The 26689-nt window shown below is 43.6% G+C and overlaps 1 protein-coding gene across 1 annotated transcript; it reads left to right on the top strand.

Moving 5' to 3' along the window:
• Positions 1-499: 499 nt before the first annotated feature.
• arhgef15b (Rho guanine nucleotide exchange factor 15b) lies at positions 500-26436 on the top strand. The gene is made up of 16 exons (XM_080452101.1): positions 500-884; positions 6012-6542; positions 9938-10885; positions 11893-11947; positions 12105-12157; positions 12778-13055; positions 15096-15256; positions 16310-16462; positions 17115-17244; positions 17795-17869; positions 20462-20554; positions 20702-20856; positions 23143-23310; positions 23824-23909; positions 24005-24109; positions 24665-26436. The coding sequence occupies exons 2-16, from the start codon at positions 6113-6115 to the stop codon at positions 24835-24837; spliced, it is 3063 nt and encodes a 1020-aa protein (XP_080308227.1). The 5' UTR covers positions 500-884; positions 6012-6112; the 3' UTR covers positions 24838-26436.
• Positions 26437-26689: the final 253 nt, after the last annotated feature.

Raw genomic sequence — 26689 nt, 5'->3', positions numbered from 1 at the left:
CCCAATAGGCAAAATGTGACACCTTTTTATTTCCTTAAAAAAATAAATAAAAAAAAATGAATATCGTAAATGTGCACCACAGTCAGCCGTCCAATGAGTAGATTACAAATTAGCCTATTAAAAAAAAACCTGGACAAAGTCTGCATACCAGCAGTTGCTGCCTGACAAATAACTAGCCTATGACAGCGCAGCAGTCCCTCCGGACTATGGGATATTATGTTTTCCACGAGCAGCAGCCGCCAAGGCAGCAGGGGCCAGGGGTAGTGTTGCCATGTCCATTTATTATAAGCGAGGATTTCAATTGCTCATGTGGCTTCTTTTGGGCTTGTTTTCATAGACCTGGTTGCTTGTTTCTTTCTCAAAACCTGGCAACACTGCGAGTGGGGCGGAGGGGAGGGGAGGGGAGGGGAGGGGCGGGGCAGGTGGGGGTGAAGGGTGATGGGTGGAGGAGGAGGAGGAGGAGGAGGGAGGAGGTAGAGAAGGAGAAGGGATCCCGAGAGAGGGGGGACCTAGGCTAGGGGGGTGTTGCACTGGCTTGGCTGCTGGCTCCCATCCACGCATGATAACAAAGAACACATAGGCTCCGTTCACACGCATTCACAGACAACAAGCATGTCAGCGACACAACAATAAGATACTTCAGATCAACTCACTGGATATTATATTTCCGCCGTGGAGTATTTCTCTGTGTGATACTGGTTTTACATTTTTTGATATACCATCCGGGGTGGGACAAGTGAAGTTTACATCAGCGTTCGGACCTGTTAAAAGGATTTTAATCGAAAGCGACAGCTGATCACATCGGTTCCTCTTTGAAGCCACAATACAATGTATCAATCCAACATTAAACTTGAACGACCAAAATAAATGATCTGTGAATATCGGTGAGTAAGCGGCAGCCTTTCATTTTCTGATTTTCACTGCTGGTCATTGACAAGCCGGTTGTTACATACATACAGATACATGATGTCCCCCCCCCATCTGAAAATATTTTATGCCAGGGACCCCCCATACTAGATTTCTGTTGTTAAAATGTTCCACTTTTATTTTTTCACATTTCCTTCAAAGATTGTTTTTTATTTTTTAGCAGAATGAGCTTGTAGATCGGCTATTTTCAAATAGTCACTGTGTCTAGGTTTAAAGTGTGCTCAAGCCGGTTGTTACATACATGATGTCGAGGTTTGCTGTCTGTCTACTAACACAGTCAGTGAAACCTTACAGTTGTAAAGTCATTGTTGTACAATTTAGTGGTGTATTTTAATATGATTTGATTGATCTGTTAAAACGACTATGAAGCCTATTTATACCAGTTCAGGAAAAAGTGTTTCACTATTAAATGTTATCCAATGAACCAAACCCATCACAAGGTGTGTGTGTGTGTGTGTGTGTGTGTGTGTGTGTGTGTGTGTGTGTGTGTGTGTGTGTTCATGTATGTTTGTTTCTCATTTCTGTTCCTCATCCTCTTCCTATTTCTGTTTTCCTTATCGACACACCTTTTCCGTCTCTTCTTCCTGGCCAACGTGGAACTTCCATTCACGCTTTAGCACGCACGCACACACACACACACACACACACACACACACACACACACACACACACACACACACACACACACACACACACACACACACACACACACACACACACACACACACACACACACACACACACACAATCTATAAATGCGATACACCTCTATGTCTGTCTGTATGTCTGGTGCTCCAGATTTCTCTTGAGCCCCCTCCCTATTTAAACACCCTGTGACCCATTACTATCAACCACAGATGGTATACTGTAAAGTGTAAACACTCTCACTCACTCACACACACACACACACACACATTAAAGTGACGTCCATTGGATCCGTCAGGCTTATTAGGTAGACCCCTTGGCTTTGAATGAACGCCCCACATAGCCAGAGTGTATGTCTGTCTGACAGACTGGAGAATAGAATAGAATGCTTATGCTGCTATTGAATGAACCAGGTCAAGAGACTGAGGAGAGACAATGGGGCTGTGGCATCCCGATGGTTACACACTGAAGGATGTGGGGGAGATTAACCCTAAAGTATGCTTTGAGAGACATTTGGTTCCCATAAACAGATATAGTCTCTCACACACACACACACACACACACACACACACACACACACACACACACACACACACACACACACACACACACACACACACACACACACACACACACACACACACACACACACACACACACACACACAACAAGATGTGTTATTCCCGTTGGATATCCAGTGTGTGAACACACCCTACTTTTAGTGGTTATACTGTATAGTTCCTCGTGGATAATGATAATAACCTGGGGGCCAAAACTGAAACCTGGACTCACTCACACACACACACACACACACACACACACACACACACACACACACACACACACACACACACACACACACACACACACACACACACACACACACACAAAGCCCAAACAAACACACCACTATTACTGTGTTTTGAGTATAACGTTACACAGTGCCTCTTTCCTCTATTCACAGAAGTTGAGCCAGTTACAACGTAGCTTTGCTAAATGTCTTGATAATTTCCATGGATGTGCACAACTGCTGACTCTATATTCTTTGAAAGCCAACGACGGAAAAAAATCTGTGGGAAAAATGTTAAACGTGGTAAAGGTATTAACCCGCTTGAACCCCACCATACCTATTCTGGGGGGAACGTTCTCCAAAAATAGCAGAGATCTCAGATCTACAAGCTACACATAGATTGTCTATTTTCTTTTGGCGAAGAGGTTTGGTGAAGAGTGAAAAAAGAGAGTACCAAGTGCAGTTGCAACTCAGGTCTGTTTTACCAAGTATAGAGGGTTTAAAGGACAACTTTGTTTTTTTACAACCTAGGTTTATGTTTTAGCTTTTAATTAAAGTAAATAAAAGATGAGTGTTACACATTTTTTTCATTTACTGCTTTCTATAGTTTTAGCAATTTTTTTGATCTTTTTTACAGTGGGCGGGGGCTTTTGGGCAGGTGGCTAAATATGTATTTTTTACACAATAAAAAAGGTCCCATGGTCTTTGATGGCCAGATGTGAGTTATTGGGGGCTAGAAGAGCTACTGTAAATAATAATAAAGAAATCACTGGGTTATTGTGTAAAAAAATACATATTTAGCCACCTGCCCGAATGCCCCCCGCCCACTGTAAAAGAGATCGCAAAAATTGCTAAAACTATAGAAAGCAGTAAATGAAAAAAATGTTACACTCATCTTTTATTTACTTTAATTACAAGCTAAAACATAAACCTTGGTTGTAAAAACAAAACAAAGTTGTCCTTTAAGTGGTTAAGGATGAATAGATGGATAGTGTGCCGGAGAGTAGCGGATAGCAGCTTGGTATGTGTTAGGGAAAGACTTCCTGTTTAGTAAGTCTTTCACCAACACTAACAGTAACTACATCATGATGCTATTTATTGAGTGTTTTAATGTAAACCATCAAAATAAGCATTTCCCTGGAAATGTGACACCACATCTTTCAGTGCATAGACTGAGCAGCAGTCTACGAGCGTGACACTTCTTGTCACAAACTTGTCTGACTAGTCCGTGAGGTTTCTTCAAACCCTTTCCAATTATACAAAGTCAAAAACAGGACTGCTGGTTATTTTGACATCAAATGCTGCTTGGAAGACACTCATTATGTGATGTGTCTGTTATGTGGTTGGCTGACAGCCAGTGTGTTGGTGCACGCCAGCCTGCAGCATTTGCAATCATTAAGAATTGAGATTGAGAAATGCACATACACTATTTGGCTATTCCCTGTCCTTGTAGCACATAAGCTACCTTTCTATAACTATTCCATATGGAAAATAAGATTAGATACTGTATGACTGAATAATGTAAAAGAAAAGTTAGGCTACACTTGAACTTTTTATCCACATGTGCAATTCTAAACATTAAATAAGTAATCTAAGTTGCATATAACTGAGGAAATTCATATAAATCAGTAACTGTTGAGGCAAATGGAGTTTGATTGATTGATGTACTTTATTTAGTAAGACATGAGAACATCAGTACATGGAAGTACAAATTCACAATACAAGGTCTACTAAACTGGGAGGCTCATTAAGCACTAAGCTTGTTTAAGATGAGAACCCCATGCACACAAATCATGATGACATATAAGAGACAGACAGATATACACACTACTATACAGAATGTCATACAATCAGCTTACAGGTTACTGGTATGAAGAGTGAAAAAAAAATGTACAAAAGAAGAAAAATAAAAAGGGGGGGGGGGTAGGTTAAGACTTAGACAGGGGCCATTTTCGAATTGCAGCCTCCTGAAGGTGTATCTTTAGGGCAGTTTTGAAAGTGAGTAGGGTTTTACACTCCTTTACTCCTTTTGGTAGTCAGAGACACTTCACATTCTAGGATTGAAGTTTAATACATGAGCTCATGGGAGAAGTACATTAAACACTCAGGTTAGTGGTGGTCAAGTAGTTCTCTAAGGAAAGCAGGGAGAAAAGCATAGCTATATACAATTAAGATAAGAGAGTACCTGGCCTGGTTGTGTCATGATGCATGCTATGGCATCTTAAATCTATGATATTCAGATTCCAAAGGTGAACCACATAACAGTATACAGTGTAATTCTACAACAATTCTTCCACACAAGTAAATTCCTTAAGGAGTTGTACTTGGCCAAGCCAATCCCTTTCCCTGCTATATGACTCAGAAAATGACTAACGCTCTTTGGGTCTGGTATTACATCAGCTGTTGCACACGCATCAAATAAGCAAAAGGAATCTGCTGCTGCATAGCCATTTGGTACCATTGCATGAATGGTTTTTTTTTGTCATCCTGCTTCTTTTTATAGATTGGAATATAACAGCAAAGGGTTGGTGACCCTTCTTTATCTGCTTTATTTGAATGGCCAGAACCAGACTGCTTTGAATGCAGAAAAGGCACTTGCCTTTTGATGCAAATTCATTTCTAATGTGAATTTGCGTGACTTTGCCCCAAGTTTGCTGCATGCGTACCTATACCTGCAGTTATTCAGGCTATGTTTAACGTTTTCAAATTAAGGCTAATATATACTTAATCTTATGACAAAGAAATGCTTATATTCAACTTACGAAAGTGTTTACTGTTTAGCTATTCAGACTGTCAGGTACTGCGCAATGTGGTTACATTGCAGCTTTTAGTTATATATTAATTGTATTCCACCAGTGTTGATTCAAAAAAATGCTCGCATTGAAAGAATGTTTCTTAAAATGCATGGTATTACACAGTGAGTAATACACAGTAACCAATAGCATACCATGGTTGGACAATGTAATTTAAAACAGTTACTGAAAGCTATGTTATCAATTATATTCTATTGATTCTATCACTGGGACAAGTGATTAGCTTGTATTTGTTAAGCTTGTGAGATATTGAAACTGAAATATAATTCACTATACGACACTGATGAGCGCCAAAAATATCTGATCTACAGGGTCACATAGCCAATCTTCACACTCCTAATGGCTAATGTCCATTGCCTTGTCTTTCACTTCTCATAGTCCTTTCATGGTGTTTCACTGCACACAGTGCACAGAGCAATAATATATCACCACCAGGAACTTTACCTCAGCTGGTTTCTGAGAAAGCACATTATTGCTTGTAGTTACAATCACATGATTCATTGTTGGGAATGTTTTCACAATAGGGAGTGGACTTCTTCCAGTCCAAAGTTCCAGTATTCTTTCTCAGTGACGAAGTTCACATTCCCTGTGACCCCCTTCACTGAGGAGGGAGCAGCTTGTGCAGCTCCATGTTAGATATGAGAATTACAGTTGCAATACTTAATGCCCTATGTTTTATGGTGTTATTGAATAGGTTTATTATAGCTATAAAGGATGTTCATAATAATTGTCACGGCGGGTAATTTGTGGGTAATTGTAAAAGAGTGTGTTAACTGCTATAGGTGTTGAGTTGCATTTCCCTTTTGATAAAATGTCTTCCTCTCTTCACTGTTTAGATCAGCATGACTCAACCGCAGTGACCTTTGCCCTGAAGGCCTGGCCTCTGTTTGGGCAGGGCTGGTAGTGAAACACACCCCGAGAAAAGACCCCATCTGCCATGTCTGTTCCAGAAGCATCCGTATCCCCCACGACCCCTTTACCCCCAAAACCTGAAGCCAGAACCAGACCCCCCATCCCTCAGAAACCATTGCCCCAAAACGACTCCCCTCCTCTGGGAGATAGGACAAGGAAGGCTCGCAATTCTAAAGGGAAGGTCAAAAGGATTGTGGACAGGTTTAGCCAACAGGGACCTACACCAAGGGGGCCACCCATCAATGGCACAACGGAGAACGTCTCGAAGAAGAATTTCAAACGGGCCCCCACCATCAAGCCCAAACCATCCCGCAGCAGTCTGCCGATCCAGACGGATGGAGCGCCTCCGCTACCTCCGAAGAGTCGAATCCTTCGGCAGGAGAGTGAACGAGCGCAGAGTGGGACCCTTGGCGGAGAGGAGCGGAATGGCGTCAGCGTTGAATGGGGACGTTCAGGTAGAGTTGATTTTAATTGTTGAGGAATTCTGTATCAGTCAGTAACTGTTGAGGCAAATCTGAGACACTTTGAATTTTAAGATAGAAGTTTAAAACATGAGCTCATGGGAGAAGTACATCAAACACTAGTGTTGGTGGTTAAGTAGTTCTCTAACGAAAGCAGGGAGAGAGTGTAGCTGTGTAGAAGGACCATGCCTATACCGTGGCATTTTGACTAATACTTATATGCTCTGGTCAGAACATATAAGTCCAAAGGTGAACACTGAACAGCGTAACAATATAAGCTGTAATTGTACCATAATTCTTCCACATAGTTAAACCAATCAGTTGATCAGTCAGGTATGAGTCATCATTAAGTGTGTATTATTAAGTGTAGTATTTCATGGCTTATTGTAAATACATTGACAAAGTTGTAGGTTACAAAATACATGATTATTGTACAAAAGTATTTGACAGCTCTCTGTAGTATCAGGCTACTTGCAGACAGGGTGTGTTGTGATTCGTTAGTATGTGAGTATTTGCAAGTGGCTCATGTGTACACTCCTTGGTTTGAAATGTAATCACTTGATCCCTATATACTTCATTGACGGGGGTACCCCAGGGGTCTATATTTGGTCCCCTCCATTTTTCCCACTACACCAAATCTCTTAGCCGAAAATAGACAATCTATTTTAGCTGAACGTTCGCCTATTATGACATGCCCAAAATTGGGACTCTAGGGTTCATGTGGTTAAAGTTACAGTCTAAACTGCAGCTGGACTATGAAGCATGGAGAATAGTAAACATACAGCTCCCTGCTCCCCTGGCTCCAACAGATAGTGTGGGTGTGGCATTGTAGGCAGATCTGCCCTGTAAAGCAACACCCTTAATAAACAGGTTCTGTCTGTCAGTTGTGCACCTGGATAGGTAAACACATCATCTGTGTTTGGCTGGGGGCCGGGGGGGAGGGCCGGGGGGGTATTCTTTATTCTTTATTCGGATCCCCACTAGTCTTCCTGGGGTCCACATATAACATCACAACATAAAGCAAGATACAATATAAATTGTATATATGGGTGAGTTAATGCTTAAGTTATACTTTGTCGTACGACGGACTCAAGAACTGAAAACAGCTGATCTACAAGCTTGTAGACCGGTTAGTTCCTGTGCTCGACCGTGTCGTGCGACAAAGCATAAACTGGGCTTATTATGTACAGGGGGAAGAAGGCTCGCACTAGTTCCCTGCAGTGTAAGATAATGTACAGATATTGATTTCCATTAGCTCTTGACATCTTGTTGCCTTTCAGTGCTGCTCTAGCTTAGTGCTTCGACAACGCTGTAGTGAAATGCAACTTTGGGCTTTTATATAACCTAGGATCCAAAGCCCCTTTCTTGACATTGTGAATATGTCTAGGGAACTTGCCAGCCTTTGTATTCACTCGCTGTGTGAGATTGTAGGCTAGCTAAACGTTGTCCTAATTCTCCAAGTTTACAAAGGTTCAACATGAACAGGAAAAGCAGGCATCAGAAATGATTTATTCAGCTGTCAAAAAACGTTGTTCTTTTCCATTTCCAGTCAGACGCTGATATCAGTTCCTCGTTTTTGTGGTCCTGTCAGAAACGCCAGAAAACTGGACAGTCACACCTCAAAATAGTGACTGTTCATTCAAATCTCTGAATTGTAAAAATGGACTTTACCCTCTCAGGGTTAAATGAACAGCCAGGAGTTTGCTGTGCAAGACAACCTGGCTCTCTGTCAAAAAGAGGTTCAACCTCTCGTTCTTTCACTTTCGTAATTAGTTTTTCTTTTTCTCATTAAGCAGTTGCATATTATTGTTCAGTCATTAATGTTTTTGTACGTTCCTTCTTCTTCTTTTACCCATTTTTGTATTTTTCTATGGTGTGGCTCTGCAGGAAGCTAGCCGTCTATAAGTGTGTGTGTGTGTGTGTGTGTGTGTGTGTGTGTGTGTGTGTGTGTGTGTGTGTGTGTGTGTGTGTGTGTGTGTGTGTGTGTGTGTGTGTGTGTGTGTGTGTGTGTGTGTGTGTGTGTGTGTGTGTGTGTGTGTGTGTGTGTGTGTGTGTGTGTGTGTGTGCACGTGCATGGGGAGCTAATCTTGCACACACCGTTGGACCGATCAACAGTAAAAGTCTTGAATGTGCACACTGCCAGTAGGCCACAGAAGTACCTCCGCTAATTTCTTTTCACATGTTTTCTACTATTGAAATATATTACTTTCATTTCTTTGTGGACATCAATGGGGCTTGGATCGGGCTGAAACCTTGCCCAAATTCGGAGTCATACTGTACATCATATGTCATAGATGACTGACGTCTTAGTTGACTGACGTCACAGGATGGCCACATGAAGTCCGAGATCCCCATTCTAATGTGGATCTCGGGATCCACATTAGTGTCACACCGCTCTAATGAGTGTGACACACACACACACAATCTAATATTGCCAAAAGAAAATAAAGAGAGAGAGAAGGAGAGAGATAAGTACCTGAGAAAATAGAATCTAAGTTGACTGAAAACTAAAACAAATTGAATCATCTGGATCTCGGGATCCACGTGATTCAATTTAGCCTTCTTCAGTCAACTTTGATAAAATTTTCTCATGTACTTATCTCTCTCCTTCTCTCTCTCACCTTCATTTTCTTTTGGCAATATTGGAGTAATTTCCTATGCAGTGATCCTTTTCATCAATATTTTAAGATACCACTTAACCTTTGCAGACTCGCTGTATTAGTGATAAAGTGCTGATTTGACAGTGTGTGACACACACACACACACACACACACACACACACACACACACACACACACACACACACACACACACACACACACACACACACACACACACACACACACACACACACACACACACACAGATGGAAAGGGTTTGTAATGAAAGTTAAGGGACCCCTGTATCTAAGGATACACATGTAGGAAATGTTCAGGCAGGAAACGTCCATTCACACCGATCAGTTACATGATAAACAACTAAATGGAAAAAGACAGATGTATTCTTTAAGAGGCTTATGACTGTTAAGTGTGTTACAGTTTAATAAACCTTATATACTTAATTGTCTGGGGTCCCTCAGGGATCTTTACTCGGTTGCCTCCTTTTTTCTTCTACACAAATTATATTTGACAAAAATAGGTGATCTGCAAGCTGACAATGGGACAATAGTGAATTGGCTAATGGTGACTCGTGTGTATTGATGTAATGAAGTACGTTAAAAGGCAGTGTCGTAGTGGCTTCAAACAGAAGAAAGAGGATTAAGGACATTCTGCTCTATTGTAAGTGGTTGAAAGCCATATGTCATTGTTGTAAGCACAAAGTACTTCTCTTTTTGAAAAATCTTCTTCCCTATTCAGAAATGTAACTCTGCATACCTTCCTCTCCTTTAGCACCTGACGGAAAGGAGGTGGAGCTCCAGCTTATTGGAGGAGGGGAAACGGAGGCGGAGCACGGCGCGGACACGCCTCTCACCAGCCCCTGCTGTGACAGGGACTGTAGCTGCGTGTGCCACCTCCAGCGGCCTGGCATGAAACTTATATGGGTGCCTGTGGATGAGGAAGAGGATGAGGAGGATGAGATTGACCAGGTGGAAGAGGAGGAGGAGGAGGATGAGGAGGAGGACGAGGAGGAAGTGAGAGATGGAGAAGGGGAGAGCGAGGCAGGGGATGAGGAGGAAGGGAGCGAGGAGAGTGAGGATTGTATTGTGAAGCAAAAGAAGGAGAAGTTCCACAACGTTTTGGACGTTCTCATTGCGGAGGGTAACAGGAGGCGGTCCGATCCGGGCCCCCACGCCATTCTCACCTCGCTCTCCGTCACGCGCTCTCAGTCTCCACCCGTCCCCCCCAAACGGACTCACTCCCCCCTCCAGCACCAAGAGGAGAGCATTTATGAGGACACGCTATTGGTGATCCCGCCCAAAAAGACCACGCCTTCTACTACGGTCTCGTGCCACGAGCTGGACATCCCCATCATCAAGGTACGGAAACCCGCTCGACGCACTAAACTGTCCTCCAGCAGCTCGGACCCCGTATCGGAGTTCCTGCCGGAGCGGGATCTGGTGTCGAGCCCGGACGACCCGGCGCCCGCCATCCCACCCCGGCGCCCCACCATAGGGCAGCGAGGCGGCATTCCTCTCCCACAGCCTACAGCGGAGGAGTGGCTGTCATTGCGGCCCTCATCCCCCGGCGGCTCCAGCACTGGCTCCCTGACGCCTCAGAGAGCGCCCCCTCCACCCCCCAGCAGCCCGCTCCAGCCACGCAGAGTCCCACCTAAGCCGCCCGGCACGGACCCCAAGAGGCTCAGCAGTGCCTCGATGCAGTCCCTCACACAGCTTAGAGGTTAGTCCTGACAAGGCTAACGTACTAAAAGCTTTTGTGTATTTAACCACCGGCTTCGAATGCTATCAATGCATTGAATGGGAGATTATCACGTTTTATCAGACCATTGAATGGGCGAGTAGGCGACGAGTAGGCGATATACGGACCTACCCATTCATTGGGCGTAATCAGGAGCTACTGACCTACTTGGAGGCGGAGCAGTCCCCACAACAATATTTACGATTCTGTGCCTATCGGTACATAACTCCAACGGCGCTGAGTAGGCTCAGGCGAACGTCACACCGTTCAGGACGGCAACTCGGTCGCTTTAGCTCCCTCGGTGGTCCTTCACGGGGTGACAGTTCGCCTGAGACTGCGCGCCTCCGTCATGGTCCGAAACCAAAACCAAAACCGAAACTGAACTATTTAAGTCATCTCCGTTGGTAGGTCAGTATGTCTTGATAACACACAATGAATGGTCTGATAAATCGTGGGTAGGTCAGTATGTCGCCTACTTCGCCCATTCAATGGTCTAATAAAAGGTGATAATGTCCCATTCAATGCATTGATAGCATCCGAATCAGGTGATTTAACTGCCAATGATAAAAAAAATTTAAGCAACATTTCACTTTAATGTTTTTAAGGGCAGTGGAATTATGTTGTTTTTTGGATAGCCTTAGTTGATTTCATATAACACAGAAGAGAGCACTACTCGTTAAGTTAAGTAAATAAAGTGTGCACACTGCGACTTAGCTCCGATTTTCTTTATTAATAATAAAGAAAATTGCTTCAGGAGCATGCAGACGTATGTATGTTGTATGTTGTATGAAGTATGTTGTTTTTTGGAAAGCCTTAGTTGATTTCATATAACACAGAAGAGAGCACTACTCGTTAAGTTAAGTAAATAAAGTGTGCACACTGCGACTTAGCTCCGATTTTCTTTATTAATAATAAAGAAAATTGCTTCAGGAGCATGCAGACTTTACTTGTCTTTACTGATGATTTGTTTTTTTCTTCACTTTCTCCAGAACAAGAGGAGAATGGGGCAGCTAAGGAAGAGAGAGAGGACACGGAGGAAGTGCAGTGAGTTCACTCATTCCCTGATTCCCTTCACAAGTGCCTTGCCGCATAGAGTTTCCACCCATCTTATCATAATAACATGTCAGGTCATGATAGGTCTAGGTTACACTTTTCCTTTTTCCTGCCCTCCCCCCTTTTCTTTTCTCTATCTCTCTCTCAGACGGCCAGAGGGGAGGGGCTCTTCGTTTGACTGGGAGTCGAGGCTACAGGATGGTAAGAAAGGCTACCTGACACCCGACACCTGTGACTCTGACTAGAACATGTAGATAAAGCTTTTAGGGAGGTGTTTGTTCGACGTAACACGAAACCAGTGTAGCGCATGTTTACTGTGCATCGTCATCACAGTCATCATTGTCACCATTGTCATCATTGTCATCATTGTCATCATTGGGTGAATTTCACTTAGGGCCATGTGCAGTACACACACAGACAGATGCTGTAGTGGGGATTTTAGAGTACTTGAGGTTCGCGGCCCTCACATCTAGAGTTCGGGCCGCTACAAGGCATGTCGCACCACCGATCCAACCGATATGCCCATATATGCTCTATTTATGGTTATGTCCAAGTCAGAGGTCTGCCGGCCGGTCGGCCCTCTCATTAGCCAATTTTAATATAGGAGGATACTTGTAAATGACTGGCCTCTGTATGCAAAAGGCTGCAGTGTTTTGTTAATTCATTACTTCTTTTTGAGTAATGATCTGGACTGTTATGTACTTGGACTTTCCAGTCCAAAGTCCTTCCAAGCACCTCCTATTATTATTATTCTCTACGTGTGAAATGGTAGTCTTCATAACAGAATGACCTTTTGAACTGTCACCTCGGTCACCCTCTAGAGCCGCTTTACCAGACGTACCGCGCTACCGTCATCACCAAGGAGATCCGACGGCAGACGGTGTGCCGCAACATCAGCAAGACCAGTGCCGATTACGCTGGGGACTGGAGCTCCCGCCGCACGAGCACAAGCTCAAGCTCAGGCTGCTCGGGCAACGGGGCGCCCAGGGGTAGTCCTGTGCCCATGCCAGGCCAGAGCACCCTGTGGCAGGACCTCCCAGCTGTACGGGACAGCGGTGTGCTGGATCAGCTCAGCCCTGAGGAGTGCAAATACCAGGAGGTAAGGATGGAGGGATGGGACAAAAAAATAACTAACAGGAGAGTGCACATTTTTACACACCAGGAGCGACGTGAATAAACGATATGAAAAAGTGACACGATTATTTCAAACTTTTCTTTTGGTGATGCCTCATTCATGCAGGTGATGACAGGGGCGTAACTACCGAGACGTAGCCAACGCAGTTGCGTTGGGGCCCCTAGTCATTTGGGGCCCACCCGTGGCGTCGGTAAAATAAAATTATAAATATACTGGCCCTCATTTATCAATGGAACGTAAAAAAAACTGCTTAAATTCGAGCCCAGGAATCAGCTTACGACCACGTCCACGTGAGATTTATCAAGCAGGTGTCAATCTGTATTTTTTTTACCCTGTAATTTTGGGCGGTTGTTGATAAATGTGGCGGAGCCTCGCCCCACCTGTTTTTCAACATGAAGAAGTGGAATACGGCCAAGTAGAGGAACTTCTCCGACATGTGAAGTTACCCCACCAATCATCTCCGTCGATTCACACACAGCTATTACACAGCACACAGCCTATCATATGTGTGGAATGGCACATGCTATTTGCATACACAGGGCACATACTGATTCCTGACAGGCTGACACAGACACATCCAATAAGAAACAAGACCAGGAGACCTGGTTCTGCCAGACCCCTAGTGGTTGAAATCTGAATGGCTGGGTAGGAAAAGAGGGACAGACCGACCGACCGACAGACCGACCGACAAAGCCTCCTGTAGGCCGACCCCCTGGGTCTGGCAAAAAGGCTATAACACAAATAAAACAAAAATATGACTGCATTAGTAACAGCGACACTGTGTCCAGTCAACGGTGTCAGAAGAATGTCTACTCTGGGGAAGAAAAAAGAAAAGAAAAGAAAAGCATCTTCTTTTTGAATTCTAGCCATAAGTAAAACTATATCCTAAACGAAAACCGGAATCATGAATGAAATAATAAATAGCCTACACGTTGTCTGTTTCCCGAAGGCCTACGTTGTTGAATGACACTAATCACGTTGTCATGATTGGAATAAGTTTGGGTTTTAATTTAATCCCCAAGCAGTGGAGTGGAGACACGCACACTCTACTGTTTTGCAAAATAAAGGAGTCCTGCGTCCTCCCATGGCCCGTGGCCATGACACCACGTTTATGAGAGATGGCCTGGGGCTGTCAGCATAATTTAAACTTTTATAGAGTGATTGATGAATGCGTAAACATTAATGGATGAAGGCTGGTGGTGGGCTGGTTACCTCCGACCTCCTGCTGCAGTCCCGTGGCCAAAACCCACAATGAAGATCACTTACACTGGGCAGTGGGCAGACTTTTTGCCGACAATTGCGGTGATCTCGGCGTACGCCCGTTTTTCGGTCTGCGCAACATTGATGAATGAGGGCCACTGTATACAGAGATGCAAAGGCAGTTGACAGAATATTGGCGGAGCCCGGTGGCTGCTGCTAGCACCTGCGGGTAAGAAAAGGCGTGGATACCGGGGGCTCCACCGGCTGCGCTGAGTTGCTACACAATCGCGGCAGGTGTGTCGTTCCTCTCAAACTCGCAACTACTGTACAGTAGGCTACGCCGCTATGTGCTGTTGGTTTATAGACCGAAATTAGTTTGTCGTTTTTCCTTTCCTTTCTAAAATTAAGGAAACACAGAGAACAGACAAAATTCTGTCTATAAGGCTAAATCTTATTTGTGACCATGCATTATGCAAGCATAATTAATGAATCTGCGTTTTTATATTAAAGATTTTCAGGCCGCTATGCAGCCTTCAAACCTAGTCCTACGTTGCGCAAATGAGGCATCCCTGTGTGTCTATTTTGATGGCAGACCCCTGAACAGTGTTTGTGCAAAGTTTGGTGCGGATCGGAGCGACGGTGCGCCTGTGGCAGCCAGGGGCCCTGTCACGTGGTTCGTGGTACGTTTGTGACGTGAAAACGAGACAGCGCTCGGCTTCTCGGCTGACACCCTCGCAAGATGCATAATGCGCAGTATCATTTCAAACCACAAGCTCATGCCCACACCCACCCCTTCCTCCACAGAGCATGTTTGAGGTGATGACGTCAGAGGCGTCCTACCTCCGCTCCCTGCGCGTTCTGACCGACCACTTCCTGGACAGCCGTGACCTGGAAGAAACGCTGATCATCAGGGACCGGAAGACCCTCTTCTCCAACGTCCTGAGGATCCGCGAGGTCGGCGAGAGGTGAGAGACGGAGGGGTAAGGAGGTCAGACAGAAAGGGGGGTTCAGGGGTGGGAGCAGAAGAGAGGATATGAGGGGGATAGTTTATGGCTTGAAATGACACTGTAGAGGAAGAAGAGAGAGAGGGAGGGATGGAGGGGTGGATGGGTTAGGAAGGACGAGGAACGATATATGGGATGCGTTTATGGCTGGAACTGAACCCTGGGTCACTTGATGAAAGAGACACAGACGGATAAGACGATAAGATGCAGAGATAAATTGAGGGGAAAAGCGACAACGCTAGTCATTTCTGATCTGGTGCCAAGTTGTAATAAAGAACGGTCTTTGGCCTGAGGTGCTGTTATCACTTGTTAAGTTTACTGTATGCATTTACTGCATATTACCAGCTCACTCACCAGTTAACAGTGACTGTATAACAGTTTAATTGAACAAGACTGGGTCTAATAACGGCGCGGCTTCTTGTGGACCATAGACTTTATGTGGCCAGTCTGTGACGTCAGTCGTCTATGACACTGGTTCTCAAACTTTTTCAAGTCAAGGACCCCCAAATTGATATGTATTTGTCCCGCAGACCCCCATCTGAAAATGTTTTGTGTCAGGGACCGCCCAGAAGAGAAGATTTTTTCAAAATCATTCAACATTTTCCAAACATAAAAAAAATAAAAAGCTTGTATATCTGCTATTTTTGTGGTTAAATGATTGTGATGCTGTATTGGCAAATTTAGCTGGGGACCCCCTGGAAAACCCCCAAGGATCCATGGGGGTCCCCGGACCCCACTTTAGAGAACCACCGGTCTATGACCACCATTCACTTCTATTATAATTATTATAAAATGAAAGTTAAAAAATTTAAGAAAATATATTCACCTCGCATGGAGGTACTTCCTTGGCCTACTGGCAGTGTACACAACTCTGATCAGTCCAGTGGTTTGCAGGATTAGACCCAGACAAAACAAACACACACACAGACAGACCCATTAGTCCTACAGGAAAAAAAAGAGCAGAGTTTTCCATTTTGACCCTTAACCTCTCTGCCCTCTGACCCACCATCTAAGGTTCCTGAAGGACCTGGAGGACCGATTGGACGAGAGCCTGGTCTTCACCGACATCTGTGACATCATCCACTACCACGCCCAGCACAACTTCCCCGCCTACATCGACTACGTCCGCAATCAGATCTACCAGGACAAGACCTACACCACACTCATGTGAGGAGCAATGCTCAGCCTGGCCCTCTACAGCACTACAGTAGCCTACAGTCCCTAACTAACAATAGTTAATTGGAAAAATCTAATTCAAAAGTAGCAAAAGTAGAAGATCTACAAGCTCAAAGCGCGTCGCTTCGCGCCACATTTCGAGCTTTTCGATCTGTTACTTTGGATGCTGTAGTATGATCAAGTAGGGTATTAATTTACAAAATCAGTCCAGAAGCTAGAATATGGAGATGAGAGGTTTCTGCCCGACAGCAACGATATATATATATATATTTGAATAGGGTGTATGTAAGTGGAATTTATAAGATGAATAGAGGTCTCTCCGTCGTCTAGAGTTGCAGAAACCCACAGTTTGAAGAATGGCAGGAAAATCACAATATAGTTGATGGTGACAGACAGGGAGGACGAGGAAACATGTGAGAACGCAGAGAGATGAGAATCGAATCAACAGACAAGTCTTTTTCAGAGTTTTATCTTCTGCAACCCCAATTGTTACCCACATGAACCCTAGCGTCGCTGTTCTGGGCATGTCATAATGGGCAGATATTTGGTGTAAATAGCAGATCTACAAGCTCACAAGTTGTGAGCTTGTGAGCTATGTTCGGCTAAGAGATGTGTGCGTCTGTGTGCATGGATTCTTCCACAGGAAGAACAATGTGCAGTTTGCCACGGTCATCACTCGTCTCCAAGAGTCGCCTCTGTGCCAGCGGCTGCCCTTCATGTCCTTCCTGCTGCTGCCGTTCCAGCGCATCACGCGCATTAAGATGCTCATCGAGGTGAGCGGCATTGTGTGCAATCAGGTTGCAGTGCAGGAAGTAAATCTATGGCATTCTTTGGTTGGCACTCACTCTAGGACCTAGAGAGAAAGCCAACCAAAGAATGCCTTTATCTCCTATAGAGTCTAGGAGGTAAAGCAGGGTAATAAGGTCAGTGGTGTCACAGGATTTCTATATTTACTGTGCAAGTATGACTCTTGTGCAAAGACGATTGTAAACAATGTGGGTTAAGTGTGCTATAGAAAAATACAACACTGGGGTTATCGTACCACAGAATCTGACATAATTGACCCCTCTGCCTGCTTTCCTCTTACATGCCATTTAAATGCCCTAGATTAGAGTTAATCACGGTGCGTTGTGTTGTGGAATGTATCTTCATTCCAGCATAATCTGCCCCACTCCCCCCTTGAGACATGAGCAAACACTGGAGCAGCTCTGGCCTCAACCTTACCACCCTGACTGTGTGTTTCTGTTTTGTTTACGTGTCTGAAAAATGTATCCTGATGTTCTGGCCAGTGCAAAAATAGACTGTCGTTGTTTGCCGTCTCAGAACATCCTGAAAAGAACAAAGGAGGGAACGAATGAAGAGCAGACAGCATCCAAGGCCTTGGCGTCAGTTTCTAAGGTAACCTCCTCCTCCTCCTCCTCCTCCTCCTCATCTTCCTCCCCCCTTGCCCCTCATTAAGCCAACATTCTGGATGGTTCTTTTTGTATAACACTGGAGTGGAGAAGACGCATCATTGGCCTCCTCTATTGTCTTGAGTGAAGGATTTCCTATTGTCTAAGTACCAGAGAGAGAGTGAGTCATGCAGTCTTGTTACTGAGGCCAAAGCTGAGCGGTGAAGCGAGATAGAGCGAGGCTTCTTTAAACAGGGAGCGGTCTGGAGGCATTCATTAAAGGAATGAATGAACCTGATACTGCTGTCGAGAGACAGCAGGGTTTTTACTGCGTGGCTCTGTAGGAGGCAGAGCCAACTAGAAATCGGTCTGTCTGTGAGTCTGTGGGTTTGTCTGTGTGTGTGTGTGTGTCTGAGTTTGTCCAGGGCTAATCTTGCAAAGTGCCGAATCGATCAGCGCTAAATGTCTTGTGCACGCTGCCACTTGGCCTAAGCCTTTTTTGAAATATGGAGTCACGTGTCTTAGATGACTGATATCATAAACTGGCCTCATTCTGTCAGAGATCCACGTGAAGCCATGCCTTTAGTCATTAGTCTTGTTTATAGTATGTTATGTGAGGGAGAGATTTAATGTGAGCTAAAGTTTTTTGATGTTGATGTGGTGTTTCATGAATTTATGCCCCTGCCTCTCATTCTCTCTGAATTTCAATTATGCTTTATTGATATGATATTATATTATGTTATATTATATATTATATATTAGTAGCTACATATATTGCCAAAGCAGTACTGTTTGTCCCCCAAAGCAGTACCTACTGCGTAACAGTATAACAAATAATTGCATACTGAGTTGTTTCCACATGCAATACAGGGTTTCCTGCAGGAAAAAAGGTTAGGCCCGGTGCTATGGATGGAGAGAGTCATGTGCGCCCTCGTGAAATTGTTTTGTTGATAAAATTTAATAAAAATTGAATACAATTTTATTTTTTATTAATAGAATTCATTAATTCTTATTTTTTCCCTCAAAATATTAACGAGTTGGTGTTATGATGAAAAAGTGTTAGTCACATTTATTCAACATTGTGTTAAGCTTTGTACCACTGTACCAGTGTTAGATTTGATCAGCCATTTTTTAATGCAAGTCCAGTTTCAATAGTTTTCATCATATTTAGTCAAACTCATCCTGTTTTTATTTAGTCAAGTTTTAGTGGACTAAAAGTCGAGCATTTTAGTCTTTATCTTAGTCCAACAAAACATTAAGTATTTAGTTTCGTTTCAGTCAACAAAAACGGTTTACATTTTAGTCTAGTTTTAATCAATGATACATCTTTTAGTCTACTCAGTCGCGTAACGAGGCAACAGTATGCCCCGACGCGAGGCGGTCACAGCAGGCCCTCATGAGCGCGCGTGCATGCGCAACCGGACTGCGCGAAAATGTTGCGGTTATTAGTGGTTTCTGATTTTTTAGCGGGTTTGTGACGGATTTCGGGTACATAAACAACGGTTTTGTAACAATGTTAAGGGGCACACCCAGGTTTATTTTTTAATTCATATATATATTTTTTATATATAATTATTATTTTTTTTTGGGTGGGGAGGTGCCCCTAACGTCATGGGTCCCAACGCAACCGCGTTGTCTGCGTGACGGTAGTGACGCCCCTGAGTCTACTCCATTCCATGCAAAATTGCCATTATGCCACACTGATCCCAGTACAACCCAACACTAAACACCTGGTTATAGAACCAGCCAAAGGTCAAGTTTACAAAGTACTAAGTTGAGGGTTTAAGTGGTACATTTCTGAAAATCAACATATTAATAGAAAATATAATGTGTAAACAAACAAACATCATGAATTTACACATCACTGGTGATAGTGCTGTCAAATAAGTCTATGAAGCTATCTATGAAAACGTTTTATCTGCAATACAGTATTATCTCTCTGACAGCTAAGGGGTCCTTGGCCTGAAAAACGTTGAAGACCCCTGGTATAGAACTATACACTGATCCCATAAGATCCTAACAAGACGACACTTGCTTATAGTCAGAACCAATGTCCAACGTCTAAAAACCAGGTTAGAACAGTAATGCACTACCTACCCCGAACACACACACACACACACACACACACACACACACACACACACACACACACACACACACACACACACACACACACACACACACACACACACACACACACACACACACACACAGTATCTTATCTTGTCTGATATGCACCACTCCATAGGTCACTGATCAAACACATTGCATTATGTTATAAATATGGACTCAAGGTTGACTGTTTCACTGTTACATTATAAACCAGTGGCGGAGCGTCCGGGGAGGCCCTCGCGACCCGCGAGGGCCCGGGCTGTCAGATAATAAATCGGTAAAATCAGGCAAAAATAAGAATTAAACAACATAACCCTAACCTAACCCTACCTAACCCTAAAACCGAAATAAAGTGACAAAAAGCCCCCCAAGAAGTGACCGAATCCGCCGAAAACCCGCAAAATTTTGCGCACGCGCAATATACGTTAATACTTAATATATGTTTGATCTCTCTCTCTCTCTCTCTCTCTCTCTCTCTCTCTCTCAGATCATTGAGATATGTAACACAGAGGTTGGGAAGATGAAGCAGGTGGAGGAGCTGATACACCTGTCCAAAACACTGGAGTTTGACAAGCTCAAGGTAAGGGCACACTGCAGAGGAATGACGCCATGCTCGAGGCATATTGCTTCCCCTTTGTATTTCCTCTCTCTCTCTCTCTCTCTCTCTCTCTCTCACTCACTTACTTGCTCTCTCTTTTTCTCTACTTTTCTCTCTTTCCCTTTGAAGGCCATCCCCATAATTTCCCAGACACGCTATCTGGAGAAGAAGGGCGAGCTACAGGAGATGTCCAAAGGAGGAACGCTGTTCAATCTGAGGGCCAAGTTTATCCCTGTCTACCTCTTTCTCTTCAATGACCTGCTCATCATCGCTGCCAAGAAAGGGTCAGTGCCCCTTTCAAGCGTTCAGTTCAATATTTAGCTCTCTGACAGTGTGAGTGTGAGAGTCCGGCGGTCTGTCCGCAGACTTTTGCCTTTCACGGTTGAGTATACTTGAAGCTTACTTGAGTATACTCAAGTATACTAAGCTTACCAACCCCACTTTAGAGACCCTGTGCAACCCATAGACAGGTTGCACGGACAGGCACATGTGGATACAAAAATTACTGCTGTGCGGACATCCACTATGAGTGGATACATCGGACTTCCACTATGAGTCTGCATGGACAGTAAGGCCGTCCACTGGGAATTTGGACTCAGGGTATTGAGTCATTGTAACATACCAAAGTATTTGTGCTACTAGCTAATATCATGACACTCACAAAGATCCCCATAAAGAGTCAACAACCTTTGAAGGTTAACCACATGAACCCTAGTATCCCTATTCTGGGTGTGTCATAACAGATGCAAATAGGCCAACATTCGCCTATTTTGAGTGAAGAGATTTGGTGTAGAGGGAAAAGGGAGGGGGACAATTATAAACATATAGTATATAGGGTTTAAGTGTTTAAGTTCCCTTTAGAACAGTGTTATTTTAGAATCAAGCAATTTGAAAGTTATATTATTAACCATGGTGTGTTATTTCTTAGCTTCCTGTTAGATGTGCCATAGAAGGGGTATTTCTACGCATCCTGGAAGCTGTGCTGACCAGAAATCTAACTCTCCTCCTTAACTGTTTGGTTGTCATTTGTGTCATTTGTCAGTTTGTGTTCAGCTGATGTGACCACACTGCCAATGGCAGTTCTGTTAAAGTGCGTCACTAGTTCATGTTTCCCTCCAAACTTCCTCAAATAGTCACATAGAGAGTAGAGGGAAAGTAGCAGAGAAGTTGAATATAGTACATGTATAGTACACATACTGTAATAAGGTGAGATACTGTATGTACTGCTAGAAAGTGCCCAAATGCATATCATAAGTGGCACAGTTAATGTGATTTTCTCATAATGTGGTTGGAATTGTTTTCCTGTTCCTTTGACATGTCAAGTCAAGTTTATTTTCAAAGCACGTTTAAAAACAACAGCAGTTGATCCAAAGTCATTCCAAGAGACAATAGCAACATATAGACCGTAGTCCGTTTACAACATAATAATAAAGCCTATGATATAATCAGAAAACACAAAAAGCAACAATAAACAATGACCTCAAACTGTGTTAAAAACAAAAGAAAAGAGGTGGGTCTTTAGATTGGATTTAAAATTCTCAATGGTGGGGCTTGCCTTATTGTGGAATGGGAGATTATTCCAAAGTACGGAGAAGGCCAGGTCACCTTTGTTTTTGTTTTTTTGGGAACTGAAAGGAGTTTCTGGGTGGAGGATCCAAGTAACCTAGTTTTAAGAGGTGTGGTTAACAGATCTGAAACGTATGGAGGGGCTAGACCGTTAAGAGCTTTAAAAACAAAAGGCAAAATTGTAAACTCAATTTTACCGGTAACCAATGCAGTTGTGCCAAAGCAGGGGTAATATGTTCTCGTTTCATTGTTCCAGTTATGAGTCTAGCAGCAGCATTTTGGACCATCTGTACACGGGAGATGGTGGACTGGGTCAGTCCCAGATATAGCGAATTACAGTAGTCCAAACGAGAGGTGATAAAAGCATGGGTTACTGTTACCTAGTCTGTGTGTGTTCAAATCAGATTCAGTTTGGCTACGGTTCTAAGCTGATAGAAACTTCCCTTTACAACACTAAAGAGAACAATAAAGGCCCCAAAATTGATCATTGAGGGATGCCACAAGTAATGGGGGCTGAGTTCCCAATCTGCACATTAAAAGTCCTATTGTGTAAATAAGAGGTGAACCGATTTAAAACCGTGCCCTTGAAGCCAACCTCATCCTTCAAATGTTTTAAAAGAGTGGCGTGATCAATTGTGTCAAAGGCTGCACTAAGGTCAAGAAGGACTAAGATGGCACAGGATCCGTAGTCAACAGCTAAAAGAATGTCATTGTGTACTTTGAGCAGCGCAGACTCTGTGCTATGTACGTAGGGTTCTGAAACCGGACTGAAATTTGTCCAGGATGGTGAATGAATTTAAGTCCGATGAGACCTGTGAAAACTGAGAAAACAACTTCTTCTAACATTTTGTTCCGTTGATAACACTGTTGAGAACTTAACATCGGCATAATCTGTTGACAGAATTGGGACATTTCTAAGACCCTTAGATAAATACAAATCTATATATTACAACGATATGAAAAAAGAATAACGTTCTAGTACTCGTCCTCTTCTTCTTGGACAGAGCGGAACGTTTTCTGGTGCTGGACCACGCCCATCGCTCCCTGGTGCAAGCACAGCCATTAGATGAGAGCGGGAGCGGGCCCAGTCCATATGAACACTGCTTCAACCTGACGCTGCTGGAGAACCACCAGGGACGCATGATGGAGAGGCTGCTCAAAGCTCCGTCCCAGTAAGTAGGCCAGCGGCGTGCACCTGTGCCTGTGTGCATGCATGTGCGTATGCACACGCATGTGCATACTAGTATTGTACAGTACATGCGTGTCCTTTGTGCTTTGATGTTGGCCACATTTGCATGCAAATACCATTAGGCATGTGTGCTAGGGGTGTGCCGATACACTAATTTCACGAAACGATACGATACGATATTGGGCTCACAACTTCGATACGATTTCGATACGCACATTTTTATTATGAAAATATATGGGGGAGAAAAAAAAGCAAATGCAAACAAATAATTCTGTTTTTGCATTATTCAGACATGCAAACTTGTAGCTTTTCAGCTACAATAGCCGTTTTGAATCCAAATCCAAAATCCATATCGTCACGAAAACGTATCGCGATATATCGCGGGACGATATATCGGCACACCCCTAGTGCGTCTTTCAGAATGTGGTAAAATAACGTGGACACGAATGTGGACCCCTGTCACTTTGGCTTCTTGACATCTGGTCTCTGTACGAAGGTCAGACATGCACAGGTGGATGGCTGCCTTCCCCAACCCCGGCATCCCAGATGGAGACGAAGAGGAGGTCATCTATGAGGACTGGGGTGAGAAGATGAACACACACATACAATGCACTACTGTAATTACATGCATAGCGCACATGTCAAAATGTATTTATTTCCCATCATGCTCTTGCCAGATTGTCCCCAGGTGCAGTGCATAGAGCCATACCTGGCCCTCCAGGCGGATGAGCTCACCCTGGAACCCACTGAGATCATCAACGTCATACGCAAAACTAACGAGGGTAAGAGGAATGGAGAGGAGAATCCTACACCTCCCAATTATCTACTAGGCAAATTTATTTCCTGACACCGCTGAGACAAGCCAGTATTCTTGGGACCAGCAGGATCACAGAAATCACAAGACTAGAGGAAAGAAAGAAAGAAAACTAAAAGCTTAACACAGTGAGGGATTTAGAATTGGTAGATAGAAATAACTTCCTGCAAAGCTGCACCATTGTGATAGCATTCGCTTTTCATTTTCCTCTAGCCCACCTCTTACCTCATCAGCTCTAGACAGATATAAATAAAAAACTACAGTGAGTCAGGGTTGGATATTCATAAACATTGAAAATACTGTAAATGGTTTATGGTCATATTTAACACTCTCCTCCCCAACTCTGCTTGTTTGTACTCCCTAATCCTAATGACTGCCTCAATCCTCAACCCTCAACCGTAGCAGTTTATTGATTTTTGATGACTATTGCATGACAGAAACCTCTTCCCTGTTTGTTTGTCCAATTCCCTCCTTTTCAACTCTCATCCCCCCTACATCCTCCCGTACTCTCCATGTCTCCCAGGTTGGTATGAGGGGAACCGTCTGTCCGACGGTCAGAGGGGCTGGTTCCCCGTAGTCAACGTTCTCGAGATCACCAACGAGCATGTGAGGCGTCGGAACCTTCGAGAGCGCTACCGGGTCATGCAGGCCGCCAGCATGGTGGTCACTAACCCCAAGTCTCGGACCATACCTTAGAACCACCGGACCGCTGCAGCCGATCAAAAGGGGGGAAACAAGTTTACATATTTCTGGAAACATTCCTTGTTGAACTGGATTGGAGGCTTGGGGGGAACACTGAGTCTGAAAACTGGCTGTGGAAGACAATAAGCCTGTTCGAAACAGAATGAGGAAATGCCTTTGCTATGTTGAAAGACCATAGAGGGATGCCACTGTTTAAATGCATCTTGAGCTTGAAGGAGAACCGGCTTATGAGATAAAGAAAGAGGAATGATGTGACATTATTTGAACAGTAGATACCTGGGGTCCATAAGATTGTTCATCATCCTGTTCGTACTGTCTCTCTCTTTGTGTGTGTGTGTGTGTGTGTGTGTGTGTGTGTGTGTGTGTGTGTGTGTGTGTGTGTGTGTGTGTGTGTGTGTGTGTGTGTGTGTGTGTGTGTGTGTGTGTGTGTGTGTGTGTGTGTGTGTGTGTGTGTGTGTGTGTGTGTGTGTGTGTGCACGAAGAGGGGGAGAATGAGTAAATGAGTCCAAAGGAGAGCAGGACACTTAATCCTCCTTGCCCCTAAATATCTGGGTCTTTCAGGTGGACTATTTGCCACTTACTGAGTGACATTGTGTATGTGTGTGCAGCAGAGTAGTCCTGCCTGAGGACCAGAAGCCTAATATTTCCCTTAGCAAAGGGAACTATAGATGTTTGGTTTCCCACATAGGAGACTATGGGTTTTAATCCAGGTGGTTACATGTGCAAATATGTATCCGTTGAAAGAACAGTATGGGTTAGCGTTATTACTCTAGAATGTAAATATTCTTGTATGTTGTGTAACCCTGCATTAACACCACATCACTACTGTTGAAATACAAATTTAAAATGCCAAAAACTGTTGCCCTACCTGAATGGACACACATCAGAACTGCTGCAAGGAATATCAGTTATATAACTGACGCGCCACAAATCCCAACACAAACACACATGTAAGCAAAGTATGTCATTCCTGCCATACCTGACAACCTGTCAGCCGTGGCAACCAGATGAACAGGAATTTGGGTGGCACGCACACATTTCAGTTTAATGTGGTAAAAGAACCCAGTAAATGGGTAATGGACTTAACTGAATGTTTTGCCAGGTTTAGAGATGATCTGAATCACCTGAAGAATATCAGAATAAATCAAATCAGGAAGTGCCTTCGAATCAATTTCACGAGCTCTGGATTTTTACACAGATCACAGGAATCGGGTTATTGTGCAACTGAGAACAGAACTCAAAATAACTTACTTAAGTTTCCTGCAAAAACTTAAATTGTTTGCCATGTTCAAAGCACAAGAGACATTGTTTAAAGATGAATAGTTGTGTAAATGTTGGCTATGGAGTAGCTTTATTTGGTGTTGTGTTCGAGCTCTCCTCAATATGTCCCTAGTTTTACTGTTTGCACGTCGACCAGTAGCAAAAGTCATTCTGGCAAATTAGCTCCCCCTGTAGTTTGTCAATATGGATACTGGAAATTTGTTTCTGGATGCATTGTAAATGTACAGTAGGCTGTATATACAGTATTTGTTTGAGTAGGGTGTATTTTTCCTCTAGAACAACATTGCTATTAATAAAACCATGGTTTATTTGCTCAGAGGTATTTATTTACATGAGACGCATACAATTAAACTACAAAGCATACAATACACAAGGTTAAAGTGCAAACTCAAGTCATGTATGTAGTGGTTATTCAAACATTTTGACTGTATGGTTATGCTCAACAACAACAAAAAGCCAGTGCAAAAACAAAGGCGAACAAAGGGAAACTATTTTCTACGTGGCATGTGATAGCCAAGATGCAAACAGTCACCAGAGAACCTGAATGAGACGTCGTCACATTGCT

Source organism: Gymnoscopelus braueri (assembly GCF_963280865.1).
Source record: "Gymnoscopelus braueri genome assembly, chromosome: 15".
Classification (NCBI taxonomy): Eukaryota; Metazoa; Chordata; class Actinopteri; order Myctophiformes; family Myctophidae; genus Gymnoscopelus; species Gymnoscopelus braueri.
Note: the sequence above shows the minus strand (reverse complement) of the source record. Positions and strands in the feature narration are given on the sequence as shown.